This window comes from Gymnoscopelus microlampas (genome assembly GCF_963454915.1).
Source record: "Gymnoscopelus microlampas genome assembly, chromosome: 10".
Lineage (NCBI taxonomy): Eukaryota > Metazoa > Chordata > Actinopteri > Myctophiformes > Myctophidae > Gymnoscopelus > Gymnoscopelus microlampas.
This window is the reverse complement of record NC_139947.1, coordinates 35,466,479-35,483,470: the sequence shown is the minus strand read 5'-3', so window position 1 is coordinate 35,483,470 and position 16,992 is coordinate 35,466,479. Positions and strand designations below refer to the sequence as shown.

At 43.4% G+C, this 16,992-nt stretch overlaps 1 protein-coding gene across 3 annotated transcripts in view; it reads right to left on the bottom strand.

Moving 5' to 3' along the window:
- Positions 1–109: 109 nt before the first annotated feature.
- The window catches only part of l1cama (L1 cell adhesion molecule, paralog a), a 59,261-nt gene continuing 42,378 nt past the window's right edge, over positions 110–16,992 (bottom strand). For 2 of the 3 annotated variants that reach the window (XM_084068478.1, XM_084068479.1), the window contains 21 exons: positions 16,432–16,546; positions 15,772–15,956; positions 15,342–15,473; positions 14,454–14,600; positions 14,032–14,143; positions 13,357–13,517; positions 12,857–13,016; positions 12,005–12,129; positions 11,456–11,557; positions 10,768–10,965; positions 10,269–10,339; positions 9,923–10,148; positions 9,195–9,310; positions 8,562–8,778; positions 8,020–8,139; positions 7,535–7,711; positions 7,309–7,422; positions 6,733–6,882; positions 6,146–6,274; positions 3,930–4,002; positions 110–2,817 (listed from right to left, as the gene is read on the bottom strand). In XM_084068478.1, coding sequence (XP_083924604.1) covers positions 2,559–2,817; positions 3,930–4,002; positions 6,146–6,274; positions 6,733–6,882; positions 7,309–7,422; positions 7,535–7,711; positions 8,020–8,139; positions 8,562–8,778; positions 9,195–9,310; positions 9,923–10,148; positions 10,269–10,339; positions 10,768–10,965; positions 11,456–11,557; positions 12,005–12,129; positions 12,857–13,016; positions 13,357–13,517; positions 14,032–14,143; positions 14,454–14,600; positions 15,342–15,473; positions 15,772–15,956; positions 16,432–16,546 — 3,089 coding nt within the window. In that variant the 3' untranslated portion in view covers positions 110–2,558. The remainder of the gene's footprint in view (positions 2,818–3,929; positions 4,003–6,145; positions 6,275–6,732; positions 6,883–7,308; positions 7,423–7,534; positions 7,712–8,019; positions 8,140–8,561; positions 8,779–9,194; positions 9,311–9,922; positions 10,149–10,268; positions 10,340–10,767; positions 10,966–11,455; positions 11,558–12,004; positions 12,130–12,856; positions 13,017–13,356; positions 13,518–14,031; positions 14,144–14,453; positions 14,601–15,341; positions 15,474–15,771; positions 15,957–16,431; positions 16,547–16,992) is intronic. The other variant, XM_084068480.1, reaches the window with a different exon arrangement.

The following is a 16,992-nucleotide window of genomic DNA, read 5'->3' as shown; positions in this document are numbered from 1 at the left end:
CCTAGGCATCACTATTAAAAATCCATCTGCTCTCATGTACTGAAGAAGCTGTTGCTGTGATTCTTTATATGCAACAATTTACTTTTTGATGGATTTTCTTTTTTTTTTGCGTTTTAACTGTATTTTAAAAAAGGAGGAAACACAACATAGGTGGAAACAAAGGCTAGCGGCCTCAGCTTTCCCCTCAATGCACGAAAAGCAAAGAGCGAGTGGCAGTAGAGTGAGTATCTGCGCGCGTACACTCAATCCTTCATTCAAGGTTAACATTTGCTCTGACACTGACAAAACACAGATGTTTAGCAGCAAATAGTCAAGATAGAATATTGGCATATTTCATGTTGTTTATCATTACTGTATGAAAATAGACTTCTAACTTCTTTTTTTGTTGTCCTGAGTGTGTCTGTACAACCAACAACAGGGAGCTCACTCAAAGTACAGTTCCTTCAGTGCCACAAGCCCATTAACACAATTACTCTATTCTCAATCTCTAGGATTGTCAATACAGTAGGTGGCATTTTAGTCTAGTGGCAGACTATTGTTTGAGTAGGGAGTGCAGAGACAGCAACATTGCATACGTATAGCTACTCCCTGTGGTAAGCACAAACTGGCTCACTGCATCCCCATCTCTAATAAATGCACCAGACAAAGACTCCACAGATACTCACTGCACTGCAAAGGTTTACTAGATGGTTACAGACATGAATGCGATCTTAGCTCTCTTTCCAATGTTTCTACTATACTATACTATACTAAAAGACAATAGGAATTAATGCACTTTTTTTAAGTGGGTTTTGCAAACGTCTAAGGATAGATGGGGATTTTTTTTGTCTTTTTTAATATATTGTTTTAACTAGGAACTAGCTTTATCTAAAACAGCCAAATCTCACTTTAATTATTTGTCCAATAAGGAAAGTGTGAATAGCATCAATACAAGGAAGGGAAAGACTACTTGAAACGTTTCAAAATGAACGTAATACAAAGTTAAAACCTGCACATTTTTCACATTTTCTTTTTTTATCATACAAACTGGTCGGTTAATCAAAACAATCTTTAAGGGCTGTATTTACATTCAATGAAATGCTGAAAGCTCTCACTCCAGGAAAACCTGTCTTAATCTCTCCAGTATATCTCCAGAATTTCTTTTTCTCCTTTAATAATTCCAAAAAGGGTTTTTGGCATGTCAATAATACTTCTAACCAGCTATAACAAATGATACATTCTGTGTTTTATGTAAATATCAACTGCTTGCCTTCAGTGTACAATGACTGCTGTCACATCTTGCATTGATGAGGGCCCAGAAAATAATAAGTTGTGTGTACTTCACCCTAAAATCATCACAGAAACACTGCTCCATTTTGTGACGGGTGAGATGGACAGATGGGAAGATTGTTCATTAGAGACATTTGTTTAATACACTGTAGAAAGAGACACTGACAAATACAGAAAGCTACACAAAGGTCTCTACACAAAAGAATTACAGTTTCATACCAATAATGACATTACACTTCTGGTGAAAAGGCGACAGAGTAATGACATCAGTCTGTTGCTCTATGCAGACCCAGCAGGCACAGGAACTTATAAGGAGCATGTACAGTACATATCCATAATACTGTCTTATGGCTAATAGATAAATGTAGATGCAGTTATATACACCACGTGCTATTCAGCATTTTCACAGCAAATTCCTTTGATGCATCCAATGTTATTTATAATAAGAAACCTGGCTTCAGTTAGTTGTAGTGATATCTTGATCCATATGAAACGTGTCAGTAAACCTATAGGGCATGAAGTACTGAATTACATAAGGGACGTAAAAAATTATATGAAACGGTTGAAAACATAAATAAACACTGACATAACCAAAAATATGATTTGTATTAAAAAAGTTTCGTAGGAAAAAAATGGCATTGGCAATTACTGTCTTGAGACATCAAATGGCTTTAGACATATAAAATACAAAATAATATAAAATGCATGATCATGAATATTTAAGATTTACAACTTCTCACATCAGCTTGTGCCTCTCTGTCTCCCTCATTAGACTCTCCTAATGCCCCCCTCCACCAATACGCCTCTCCGCAGGACCAGAACCTAAAATCCCTCTGATATGTCGATCTCTATGGCATTCTAGCTTTCTTTTTATTAATAGTTGTGTTTATTATAACATCTCTCCCAATCCAATGTCACCATGATACGGGATAGAGAGAAAGAGAAAAGAGGCAGATAGATGAAAGCCATAATCGGGTATGCTGTAAACTACGAAGAGTAGAGGGGGGGTGGGGTCTAAGGACATCATAAGGTCAGGGAACGTGTCTCTATCTATTGTCTTTCGTCAGTCAGACTTGTGTCTCAACGTCCACTACTCTGGACACTCCTTTGGTCAGAAAATAGTCGGGGGTCAATCAGATGGCTGCCAGGGGCATCTGAATAGTCAATGTATCGATCTCTTGTTAGTAGTCAAACTATGGATCACAAAGTCAGCAGGGAGCAGGAGCGTATGGGCACATATGTGTTGACATGTTTTGGTCTGACAGTTCCCAGGGGACGTGGTGTGGAGGTTAATCCAGGATGGCGACTGAGTTGGGCAGGCCATTGTTGGTTGGAGAGACGGTGGTGGGGTTGAGGGGGGAGCTGTCCGGTAAACCCTGCAGTTCCGCGGTCTCGCTAGGGCGGCTGTATTGGCTGACCAGGGACTCGTCTATGTTCAGCTCAGTGGTGATGGCACTGCTGCCCATGAAGTCCTGGTTGTCCTCGCTGCACAGCTTGCTCCCGTCACACAGGGAAGCCTGGCTGGCTGTGTGCTTCTCCTCGTTGTCACTGCAAAGGGACAACAGGAGAGGGGGAGGAGGAGAAAGAGCAAGGTAGAGAGAGAATAAAACGGCAAAGGACAAAAGATCCTATTAATAGGCAACTGATGGCTGCATGAAAAGATAAGTGTCATTCAATGATTTATAGTGAGTCTTTTCGCACACAACTGAAAATACTGCATACAATCTGGAAAATTGAAAACAAATAAAGGATGGTAAATGAGCTTTTTTCTAAAGACAATACAAATGCGTATTAACTGGACACAAGGCAGTAGCAGGGGAAGCATGCACCAGTAAGCACATCCCAGCATACCTTTCTAGAGATCTGTTAAGCAGGGCGAGGCATTGGTCAGAAGAGGGAAGAGTGTAAGGAACACAAAAGGTTAGAAAAAAACAATGTCAAGGGAATCAGGGTTGATTTAGGAAGTTAAATGATCAATACATATAATATAATGCTCAAGAAATCATATGCTGATGTTGAGATTAGTAATTCTCAATATTGTTTAATTTCAAGGACCCCCAGTTTGATACGCATTAGGCCAAGTAACCTTTGATATAGCTTTTATCTCTGGGACGTGGGACCCCAATCTACAATGTAAAATCTTCAGCCTTTATTTAATTCTGAGAATGTACAAATGGAACCAAATGGTTTTATGAGGGTCCATTTGGTTCCATTTGTCTCTCAGAATTACAGATCTGCAAGGGTAATTTTTAGTCTTGTGTAGCCAGATGATTAGATATCTCTGCCTACTGATATGTCTGGTGACATCTACATTCAGTGAATGGAAACTAGGTGGAAAAAAATCTGAAATGTAAAAAATAGCAGTATCACAGAACTAATGCAAAGACTTTGGAGCGGTCTTTCAAATGTGATGGTATCAGGAATGGTTTTCAAAGTTGTGGGTGTATTTGTTACAGCTGGCTTTCTCTGGCGTCCAAGCCCATTCATTGAATTTAGATTTCCCCAGACCTATCAGTAGGCTATGATCTCTGATCATCTGGCTACGTGAGACTACCTAACAATCAATAATTTACGACCCCCTTGAACCCCTTCAAATACCGCTGGGGGTCCCCGGACCCCACGTTGAAAGCCAGATGTCTAGAGGACTCGACTGGACAAACCTGTACTCTCCAAAGGTCTCATCCTTCATAGGCCGTGCTTCTGAATCCGTTGGACCCTCTTCTTTATCTTTGACTGAAAGGGAGAATTGGATTGGATTTCATTATCAGTACTTTAATCGCCAAGATCATCTCGGATTTGCACTCTGAGCCACTTCGGGGAAGTTGACAACGACAGTCCGTCGATATAGGTACATGATAGCACGATGGCAGCAGTGACAAATAACCATTGGACAATGCTTCAGTAACATATACGGTAGAATCTACCGTACCGGTAGATAAAGGATTTAGTGGCTAGCTGTAAACAGTACTGTATATTTTATGTGGCTCAGACGTTTGTGTTTGAAGTTTGTGTTAAGAGCCAGGCTGATTTGTAAAATAATTGGATTATGCTGAATATACATAAACACCTGATTTAAAATAGCTCTGTTAACATTTTGAATTGATTTAATTTATTCATTGCTATAACAAGTCTATTACCGATTATTATGGTGGCATTTCTTCATGAATTCAACAGGATTTGCCATGCCCTTTCTTCCTTCTTTAGAAGGAGATGTTGAAAAAGATATATTTTGGACTGCTTGCTGTTTCTATATCCTCAACTCATCAATACCACATACAACATAAAATATATATTCCCACTTGGAGTGTGCTTCTAGTCTACAGAGACCACCTTGGCATTAAGCAGAGCATACAGTATCCTTTCTTAATTCCACTTACAGTATTTCCATTAAAAGCCTGGTTGCTTGCTGTAGCTTATTCATCTGATGGCTCAGATCCTGTTCCCATTTAGATGTCATTTTCAATAACAGTTATATAGCTCTAGAGTCTAGACAATTCAACGTCCTCAGCATAGCTTCTATTCATTTCCTGGAAGGGAACTGTCTGAGTGGACTTACTGTAGTCAGCAAGAACAATTGAGTTGAAACAACTCATCAGTGAGAGATCCCTTACAGTAAATAACATCCTTGCATGTGCTGCACATGCCATTTTCCACACATATTTTAACTGCGTTCCCAGGTGACCATTATAGAAATAAGACTGACCGTGTAGAAGTGCTAACACTCATAACTCAACCTTAGCAAGGCTTAATCCTGTCAATTCATCAGTTATGTTCAGGTTTTCATGTTATCCCCTGTAGATCCAGGCTGACTGGAACCAATTAAGGGTCAGAGTTATGCACTCAACAGCACAAATAACAAGGCCAATAAGTGAATAAACACTAAACTTTCTTTTAGGGGCGGCCATAGCTTAGAGGGTAGAGAGGCCGTCTGGTAATCAGAAGGTCACCGGTTTGCCTGAGCAAGACACGTAAGTGCCCCCCCCCCCCCCTGAGTTCTCATCATAAGCTGAGCAGCCATCACCTGGGTGAAGCTGAAAACTCAATTTCCCCACCGAAACTAATAAGGTAATTTAAAAAGAAACGATGTGCAAGTAGCCCCTGCATAAAATTAAAAGGAGATTGGAAGCACAATTGCCAGTCCAACCAGTGTATACATTTCCCAATCCATCAAAACCAGTTCAAATGTATTTTGCAACCTGCCCCCACAGGCCACAAGTTAAGTAGGACAAGTTGGAACCCTCAGAAACAATTGGAATATGTGCAATGATTCCATTGTTTCAGCACCAACAATAAGGCCAACTATAACTATTAATAACTATAAAATTAGGTGGCAGACAAGGAACATCTGTCTGTCTGTCTTTCTTCCTTGTTATAAAGGATGCACCTCTATTACTTTAAAAAGGACTACTAAGTCATTACCGTAGTAAACACCAAAAACGTTCACCAGAAATAAGCAGAAAATATAGAATAGACAAATTGCATGAAAGTGACTTAGAACTCTACTGTGGCCAAGTATATGACTGACATGACATGTGAAATACAAGCACAAACAGTGAGTGAACGTTTCCAGTAGACAGACAAATGAGTTGTAACACTATAAATCAATACGGCGATCAGCATGAGAAGCAGCTCTCAATAACTCAAACATACAGTATAAATCTCTTAGTTTGCCATTTTTCTGGTGTAATAAATTCAAAAAACATAATACATTTAGAGTGGCCAAAATATATCTGAAATATATTTTTGAATTTCCAGGGCCAAATATATAGTGGCTTATTGCGGTTGTTCATGGCCACTATGACCAAAGGCCTTTGATACATACTATGGTTGGCTGTTGAGAACGATGTTGTATTCTCACCACATGGGAGAGACTTACCTGAATACTTTCCACCTTTGCTTCTCTTGATAAAGCAGAGGATGAGCAATATCAGCAGTAGCAGCACGATGGCGCTCACAAGCCCAATAAACCAGCCCTCTGTGGCAAAGCTTGTGCTCTCCATTACTCCTTCAGACAGGGAGAATGGGAGATTGAGGGCAGAATGAAGAAAGAGAAGAAGTGAGAACATTGAAAACGGAGGCATGGCAGAGGAGACGGGATGAAAGCACAGGAGGGGATGAGGGGATGAAAGAGAGGATGAAAGGAAGAGAAAGGAGATTAAAAAGAGAGCAGAAGAAAAGAAAGAGAGTGCAGGGTGTCTCTAAACCACAGAGACATTCTGTCAGAGACTGTAGATGTTACACAAGGGAACCAGGGGAATACGGCGCGATGGCCCAAACAAACAGTACTAATAGATCATTTCATACGGCTCGCCAAGCCCTCTTTTCATCGGGGTCTTTGAAAGCACTTCACAGGCATCACAGGCCGCCTTGAGACACTTTGTAGGATCCAAGTCTTTATGTTAGAATGCGTGACGCCCAGAGGAGAGGGAGAAAAAAGGGATGAACTGGGGCATCGGGTCCTACCTGTCCCACTGGTCGTGATGTCAGTCTCCCAGAAGAGGCTGCTGCTGTGGGTGAAGCGTAGGTGGTAATTAGAGCCAGGAGATAGGCCCTTCAGCTCGTAGAAAGACTGCGAGGAGTTCACAGTCTCTGACTGCTTCCATTTACCATTACCTGCATGAAGGAGAACAGACATTTTGTTTTTCTTTGTGGTTCAGTACCACGATGTCTGTATCCAAAACATGTACAGTTTACTACAGGCCGGGTGAATGAAATGAGGTCTTCCATATACAGTATATCGTCGCTACAAACCTTGTATCTCCTTGCTCACAACTATTTTTGAAAGATTTTGAAAAATGTAATCTATGACAAGGACGAAATAAGGACACCAGGTTGAAAGTGTTTAGGTCTGTCTGTGGGTTTCATGAATATTTTTCCAATGATAAGTATTAACAAGAGCCTAAAGTGACTAAAAAGAGCTTAGAGTGACTAAAAATAATAACTAGATTGGATCCACAGGTTTGCCTGTATGTTTCGGACATACAAGGTTTCTGCCTGACAGCGATAACATGCACATTTGGGGCTCCCTATATACAGTACCTTTCTTGTTGAGGTAGTGGATCTGGAAGACAAGGTTCCTGTGCCTCTCGTTGGTCACCCAGCTGAAATTGACTGACTTTTCTCCAACAGATAGGCCGAAGTTGTCAGGGGGAGCTGAAATGGGTTTCAGACACTCAAACTCACATTCTAGTACTCGCATGAAAACATTGTCACACATTTTCATACACTATGATGCTAATAAACACGCTATAGCCTGCAATTGTACCTCCTTCCAGAATGGTGGCACCCTCCCTTATTATGGACTCTCCGTCCCCAAAGCCAGTGCGTCCACTTAGGTAGAAGCGGTATCGGCTGTGTGGGTCCAGGCCCGTCAGGGTGCGGTGTGTGATCTTGGGGTCACTTATGTCCACCACCTGCATTGTGTTGTCATCGCTGTCCACGACTGACCACCACACAATCACAGAACGCATCACTCAATCACTGCCTGCTCTCTAACACAACCTTCTGGGTGTGTGACATGCAACTGACTGATAATGACCATTAGCAAGCTCTGGTATTGACTTTCCTCAGCGCTATCGATCATGTGGAAAATGCATTGTCTTATGCCCTCTACTGACATCTACTTTCTATTGTCCTTTATAATGCATGGAAAGAAGCACTTTAACAAACAGCGAGATTGATGTATGCTGTGGGCCTATGTTATGTAAATGTATTTGTATTTGATGGAAGGTGTTCAGGCGTAAATGGTACCCATGAATTTCAGCAGATATCCTATGAGAATTCCATTGGGTTCGGCAGGTGGAGACCAGCGGACAGTTATCTCTTCCTCTCCTGGGCTCTCCAGGAACAGGGACATGGGAGGACCAGGAGCTAGCAACAAGACAGTAAAGGCTTGATTACAAAGTACATTTCACTTTGTAAATACTGCACTTTGCCATACATTCTTCGGTCCATGAATGCTTTCTACACCTCAATTGCACCATACTATTTATCCCTACCATCCTTTCACCCCTTCCCTGTTCCCTTCCCTTCCACTTCCTCTATTGCTACACCGTTGCAAGAGTAACCCCTCTGTATAAAAAAGGAAGCAAATTACATCCCGGCAACTACCGCCCTGTTTCCATCCTTTGTTCCATCTCAAAGGTTATAGAGGTTAATATATGAGAAGATTGATAGTTATCTGGCAAAACGCAAACTTCTATTCAAATTCCAATCTGTCTTCAGATGATCTCATTCCACTGACACAAACACCACCCCCACCAAAATAGGTCATTCTCCTTTTTATTTCTCACCTCCCTCCTCAGTGTGGAAGGACAGTGGCTCGGAGGGTGGTCCCTCTCCCTTGCCGTTGAATACAGTGACAGACAGAGCGTAGTGGGAGAACGGCTTAAGACCACTGATGACCCGCTTCTCCTCGTTAGGCCCTGTCTCCATCACCACCGTGGTTTCTGGCTCCCTGGACCTTCGGCCTCGGTGATGGCCCCTGGAACCAAACCTGGTCAAGTGGATCTGGAACGGGGGAGACAGCCAGGTGAAGTTGTTAAAGAGGAAACCATTCAAACAACTTGGTTTGCACTTCCCCTCATTATGTTTGAAGGAAAGAAATCCAGCTTCATATTGGCTTTCTAGATTATGCCTGAACTCTATGTATTCTTTATTTATGGCATTTTGTTAAAGCTTCATAGATCTTAACTCGCCAGGAAAATTGTGTGGTTTTAATATAGTTACAAAAGGGTATAGCTGATTTGAGGGTGTTAATGAAAGATAATTACACCCGCTTGGGATAAGCATCTTCAGTCTCATCATAATAATAGGTTGTCTAATCAAATTTCTGATCTACAGTTCCTCCACCTGCAACAGAGTATGTCTTATTCATGAGGACCGATGTGTTAGGCCAAAGAATAGAATAGATACAAGAAGTGTACCTTGTATCCCAGCAGGAGTCCTCTGACTGTCTCCTTGTCCACTGGGGCCCAGGTCACCCTGATGGCCGTGCTGTTCAGCAGCGCCACTCCCACATCCATAGGAGCCTCTTGGGGGTCTGAGAGAGAGGAAGCGAGAGAAGGAGAGTGGATGAGGAGAGACTGTGACGTGTTGAGAAGGGATCCAGAGAGATACGATCTGAATCTTACAAAAGTCTCTTAGTTGATTAATACATGACAACTTTAGCGACTGTTAGCTAGATCAGTGAAAATATTTCCAGACCTTTTCCATGAGGCATTCCTTTCTCTTTTTTCTTGCCAATATTGCCCATTTTCTCCTAATTTTCTTTTTTATTTATGTTAACGCATGATTTACACACACAACTTGTGTAGTCTTGTCCCTGCTGACCCCCCACTGGTTGTGTTTCAGACTGGATGGTCCTGAAACTGGTGCTATTGAAACCACATGCCTCCTCCGATACACATGGAATCGCCTGCCGCTTCTTTTCACCTGCTAATGAGGAGCCATGCCAAGAAACACCCTATTCCTCAAAGTTGAACACCTCGGCAGACAGGTGCTCTTCACCAACCTATAGGAGTTGCTGGTGCCGTGACAAAGATTGCCCTCCCCCGTCCAGCTTCCCTCCCACGATTACGCTCGTATGGGCATGAACTTTACCCATGCCCCACCCAAGAGTCCCAAGAGATATTCTGGTGGTAGATTTCTTTACCATCCTCCCCAGAGTAGCCAATGACGGGGTCTGGCTCTGGTCCCTCTCCTTTTTCATTGATAGCCTGAACTTTGATCTCAAAGGCAGAGTAGTTGCCAACGTCAGTGACAACGAAAGGAGGTGTAGTGGTGTAGTTCATGTGCCAGGTTGGTCCGCTGCCCATCACTCGCCTCCACAGCACCCTGTACTGGAATTCCGGTCCATTGAAGCTACGCTTGTCCATTTCCTGGAGTGACAGGGATGAGAGCCAATCACAAACAAGACACTTCCAGAAGAAATGTGTCGTTTGTTTGTGAACTTCAAATTATCTGTGGGAAAAAAGGTGCAATAAATAGGTGTACAGTACCTCCCAGGAGATGACCAGAGAGTCAGGGTCAGTGGACTCACTCCTTACATCCTCTGGGTTGTTGTCTGGTGCTGAGGACGATTTAAGGACGATTTAAGAGGTTGACTTAATTATGTATTAGCTATAAGTTTAATATATAAAATAAGTAAGCCATTATAAGTTGAATTCATTGCTATTGATTTATAACATTGCTATAACTATGGGTGTTGTAGCATGAGTCTTTATGGATCTATTACAAAGGAATACTGAATAAACAGAACAATGCATTTTTTAGAATGACCTTATAGTTGTGAACAAACCTTAAATACTGGAATGCTTACACAATAACACTGTAAGAGCTATTTCACTGGTACAGAATATAAGGCTGTAACAACTTGCAACATGATGTACTACTTACATTTTACAGGCACAAGAGTTTTAGAATATATGAGAGTTTTTCATTAAATACGTACAAAACTAGATTAATCATAACAATAAATACAAAAGCTGTGACCCTAACCTTCAGCGGGTGTGTTGTGGAGGTCAGAGGGCTTGCTGGGGTCACTCTGACCCACATCATTGACAGCAATCACCCGGAAACGATAAGACACGTAGGGCAGCAGTGGGAGGTTAGTGCTCGCCTTATTTCCACCTACTCTCTTAAGTTCCTCCCATCCCCTGTGCTTGGTACCCTGGTCTTCAAACTCTACTACATACTCTGGGGAGGGAGGGAGAGAGAGAGAGAGAGAGAGAGGGAGATTCAACACAAGAGGTAAATATCAATGGAATGGAAACGTGAATAAATGCTCAGCAGAGATAAAGGCGTATTGAGACCATTTCAGCTGTGTAGGAAGAATCTGTCAGAGTAATGAAAACAGAGCAGCCTTTCATCTTCCCAGAGGGTGATAGATGATACAAGACTAGTACTGGGAGTAGCTAGCCAGAAGCCAGGATGAAATGCTGTGTTAATGTTTGTGTGTGTGTGTGTGTGTGTGTGTGTGTGTGTGTGTGTGTGTGTGTGTGTGTGTGTGTGGGTGGGTGTGTGTGTGTGTGTGTGTGTGTGTGCGTGCGTGCGTGCGTGCGTGCGTGCGTGCGTGCGTGCGTGCGTGCGTGCGTGCGTGCGTGCGTGCGTGCGTGCGTGTGTGCGTCATGTGCGTGCGTGCGTGCGTGTGTGCGTCATGTGCGTGGGTGCGTGCGTGTGTGCATACCTATGACAGGGCTGTTGTGGTCATCTCCAGGGGTCCAGCTGAGTGTTACAGCACGATGTTTATGATCAGAGATCTGCAGGAGGCCAGGGGGGTCTGGGCGATCTGAGGAGGGCAACAAACATTATGTATAAGAACAAAGGCGAGCCGAGTGCTTCTTAGAGTTCAATGGGTGACGACTCCATTCCAGGTGGTGATGAGGTGCTCACAAAGTCAAAACAGGAACATAGAACATTAAGTATACATTATGTTTACTTTATCAACTTCAAAGGGCGCCACCCTGATTGTCACGAGACGAACAAATTTGTGTACACATCGACAGACAGACAGACAGAGAGACAGACAGACAGGGTGACTACAATTCAGCTCCCACATGTAATGTTGGGCCCTAATTAATCTAACTATTTGCGAACATTTTAGGTTGGCTTATGATTTTAAAACTATTCCTTACTGAGTTATATATTTATATGTTCATGTTCACATTGTCAGTTTGAGACACTAATTAGGTAATTAGCTAAATAATGTACGTTCAGATGGTTCTGCCGTTCTTACCGACTAAAGTGATGGAGCCACTGGCCGAAGCCTCGTCCAGCTCTGTGATGACCTCACAGGTGTATATGCCTTCATCCTCAGGCTGTACATTGGCCACGATTAGATCTGGACCTTTCATTGTATACCTGGAATAGCATAGCAATGGTCATCATCCTCATCACCACCACCACCACCACCATAATTATAACAGTATAGTTCTTGTCATTACCATCTACTTCATCATCGCATCATAGATCATGTCATTATTATCATCATCGTCATCATGGTTCTTATCATTATCATTATTATCATTATAGTTACCGGTGACGACAGAATCAGAATCAGAATAAACTTTATTGTCACGTCATAGGTTTACAGGTGCAATACAGTGGGTGAAATTAGTTTTTGTGCAAGCTCCATTGTTTTTGTTATTTCCATGAGAGAAATGGAAGAAAGACAGTGCCCGTTCAGGCCGTGGTCACCATTCAGAACATGTGCCCGTTCTGGAGATCCGCTCGACTTCACACTTGACACTGCACTTCCTCGTGTCCTCAGCAATACAACCGTCAAGTGTGAAGTCAATCGGATGAATGGTTCTCAAAATATGCGAATGGGAGGACATTCAAACATACATACAGAGATTCCCGGAATTGATATATTATACATTAGAAAACGTTATCACTTTGCGCTGACAGCCCAATAACCCCCCGGCAATGGTGGGTTTAACTTTATAAAGATTGTCATTATCATCATCATCATTATCTTCATCATCATTGCAGTTATTGTCAGTATCATCATAATCATCATAATCCCCATCATTATCATCCTCATCCTGCCCTTCTCCTCCATAGCATCAGTAGAATCAGGCCTTACTTGTCATCCAGACTGGACTGGAAGATTTTCTGTAGATTCTTCCTCCACTGCAGGAGTGGAGCCTGGAGTTTAGGGTCCACCACAGCCAGGCAAGTGAAGATGGCCGTCTCCCCAGGCAGCACGTTCAGAGCTTGAGGAGGAGAGATAATCACTGTCCTGTCTGTGGGGGAGAGAGAGAGAGACAGAGAGAGAGAGAGAGAGAGAGAGAGAGAGAGAGAGAGAGAGAGAGAGAGAGAGAGAGAGAGAGAGAGAGAGAGAGATAGAGATAGAGATAGAGATAGAGATAGAGAGAGAGAGAGTCAGGGAGCAAATAAAAGTCATGGTGAAAATAAGCTCTCTCTGTGTGTGTGTGTGTGTGTGTGTGTGTGTGTGTGTGTGTGTGTGTGTGTGTGTGTGTGTGTGTGTGTGTGTGTGTGTGTGTGTGTGTGTGTGTGTGTGTGTGTGTGTGTGTGTGTGTGTGTGTGTGTGTGTGTGTGTGTGTGTGTGTGCGTTTTACTCACTGAGCACCTCCAGTACTGCGCTGATTGACAGGTTGGTTTGCTGTACGGAGCAGGTGTACAGCCCCGAGTCGTCGTGGGAGACATTACTGATCTGGAGAGCGCCGTTAGCAAGTGGGTTTACTCTGGGATCCGCCAGCAGAGCGGTGTCACTGTCACTTTGCCTGGGGGAACACACACACACACACACACACACACACACACACACACACACACACACACACACACACACACACACACACACACACACACACACACACACACACACACACATTCTATATTATGACCAGGTCGCTGTTAGAATAGTTACCAACCACAGCTATTTATCTGCCTTTAACTGGTGACTAGCGTTAATTTACCACACTGAGTGCGAAGGCAACAAATGTGTTAATAAACTAGAATAGAATAGAATAGGGTTTGATTAAGTCATGTCATCATAGGTTTGATTATGGCTTGCATGTGCTGTTTGTCATCCCTTCTCTTTCCATAATCTATATATTCATTAACCACTTTCTAACCCTGGCATCCCTATTTTGGGCATGTCATTTTAAAGGAAATAGGCGAGCTTGCATATCTGCTATTTTCAAAAATGTTGTAATGACATGCGTAAAATAGTGATGCCAGATTGAAAGTGGTTAAAAAAGTAGAATAGAAGAGAGAAGTGTGTTGATGACTTACCATGTGACCTTGGGTTTAGGTGAACCAAAGGTCTGGCAGTTTAATACAGCCGTCCGCCCCTCTGCCACTGGGTACGGTTGACCATCCTTAGTCAGAATCTGGGGTTCGAGCTCTGGACACACACACACACACACACACACACACACCATAAATTATGTCCACCCACGGGCACCGGAAGGAGTTTTTTTGGGGGGGGGGGGGGGGGGGGGGCAGTAGAGAAAAGCTAAATTACATGACAAGGTCCCGCATACATCAATGAGTTGTACACAAAATATCCAATGGTATCATAGTGGTCTTTATTATAGCAATCACGTTGCAAATTAAGTCACTTGGCTATGGTACAATCAGAAGAGCCAAAATATATTTTACTGATAAAACTTTACACTCACAATGCTCTCTCTCTCACAAACACACAAACTCACCAATGACATAGACGTTGGTGTTAGCGAGGATGGTCCCATGCTTGTTGGAGGCCTTACATTGGTAGATGGCTGTGTCTGTGAAAACCACGTCCCTGAGGATCAGAGCCCCAGTTGCCGTCACACTACGCCTGGGGTCCTTGTCGATTTCTGATAACAAACACACATACAGGCACACACAGTCAGCACATTCAAATGAATCAATTAAAGTTAATTAAAAGGTGAAAGTTAAGCATTCAGTGGTGATGGTTAAGGTTAGGGTTGGAGGTCAGGGAACGCAATGAATCACTCGAAAGTGATGAATAGTACAGAAGTACAGACAGAGTTGGAAAAAGTACTCAAATGTTTTACTTAAGTAAAAGTATCAATACTGCAAAGTAGAAGTACTGTTACAAGTAAAAGTCCGGAATTCAAAGTTTACTTGAGTAAAAGTACAAAAGTATTGGCATCAAAATGTACTTAAAGTAGCAAAAGTAAAAGTACTAAATATTTGAAAATAGCAGATCTACAAGCTTACAACGCGTCGCATCGCGACTCGTTGTGAGCTTGTAGATCGGCTATTTTCAAATAGCCTATGTATAAAATAGGGTTAAAGTGGTTAATGTATGTTTTATAATATCATAATTTATATCTGAAGAGTAACTAGTAACTAAAGATTTCAAATTGTAGTGGAGTAAAAGTACAATATTTGCCTCTGAGATGTAGTGGAGTAGAAGTAAAGGTATTGGAAATTGGAAGTACTCAAGTAAAGTACAAATACCTCAAAATCGTACTTAAGTACAGTACTTAAGTAAATGTACTTCGTTACTTTCCACCACTGTGTGTGCGTGCGTGTGCATGTGCGTGTGCGTGTGCGTGTGTGTGTGCGTGTGCGTGTGCGCGTGCGTGTACCTGAAAGGGGGGCTCCATTCATGCTCCAGCTGATGGCAGGGGAGGGTGTGCCATCAGCCTGACAGTCCAGTTTGACAGTCTCTCCTGGGGCATAGAGCTCGCTCTCTGGCTTCTTGGTCCAGTATGGAGCCGCTAGTAGTAGGCACACAGTAGTACATGTATACAGTATATAGCACACATAAACAATGCAATACATTTTGATGTTACACAGAGCTGAGAAAGCTCAAATTTGACCATTATAAATGTAAACAAAGGACTAAGGTGCGTGCGGTTTGTCTGAGGGCTAGTTTGTGTGTGTGTGTGTGTGTGTGTGTGTGTGTGTGTGTGTGTGTGTGTGTGTGTGTGTGTGTGTGTGTGTGTGTGTGTGTGTGTGTGTGTGCACGTGCGTGTTTGTGCGTGCGTGTGCGTGCACACAAGCGCGTGTCCGTACCTTCGACAAGTACAGTGTAAGCGTGGGTGACCTTGCCCTGGGTGTTGATGGCTGTGCATTGGTACTCCCCGCCGTCGCTCTCAGAGATGTTGCTGAAGTACAGTCGGCGGTCATGCATTTCCCTGGTGATCCGGGACTCAGACATCTGGTCGTCCTTCCTCAGCCAGGACACAGTGGGAGTGGGACTGGGGGGGCAGGACAGAGACGAGAGTAGGGAGGGGCCAGACGAGACGGGGGGGAGGGGAGGGGAGGTGGGGTGGATGCCGGGACGCAAGGGAGAGTTGGAGGTGAGAATGGAGTCAAGGAGGAGAAGTAAGGAAGTGGCGAGGGGTGGAGGGAGAGGAAGAGGAAGATGTGGAAATAAGGGGAAAGGAAGAGGGAGGGGGATACATGTGGAAGGCAACGGGGAAGGTGAACGATGGTAGAATGGACAGGGAGGGGGGGTAGGATGAGAAAGAGAATGACATAGGGGTGGAAAGGTGACAGAGGAATATTTGTTAGATAGATAAACAGTATTATGGTACAACTTTACACACACACACACACACACACACACACACACACACACACACACACACACACACACACACACACGGACGTACGCACGCATGCACGCACACACGCACACAAGTGCTCACACTCATGCACAGACATACTCACAGGCCCTGGACGATGCACTCTAGCTCCAGGCTTTGGCCCCTTAGGGCGTGGTAAGTGGAGTGAGGACCAGTAGGTCTCATCATCTGGGGCCTCCTGTTACGCACCGCTGAGTTAGCTGGAGACACAGAGAGAGGAGAGAGAGGGAAAGAGAGAGAGAGAGAGAGAGAGAGAGAGAGAGAGAGAGAGAGAGAGAGAGAGAGAGAGAGAGAGAGAGAGAGCAGAGAGAGAGAGAGGCAGAGAGAGAGAGAGAGAGAGAGAGAGAGAGAGAGTGTTCATACATATGTATTGGTAATTGCAAGGCTGCCTGGAGACGGGGTCTATAGCGTTGCTGACAAAGCAAGTCTCTATATCAACTCTGAACACAGACTGTAGAGGGCGGGGGTGTTGGGGGTTTGAAGATGAGCTCCTTCTCATCTATAGTAGCACCACATCATATGCATTTCCAATGCTGACACACACACACACACACACACACACACACACACACACACACACACACACACACACACACACACACACACACACACACACACACACACACACACACACACACACTCAGAC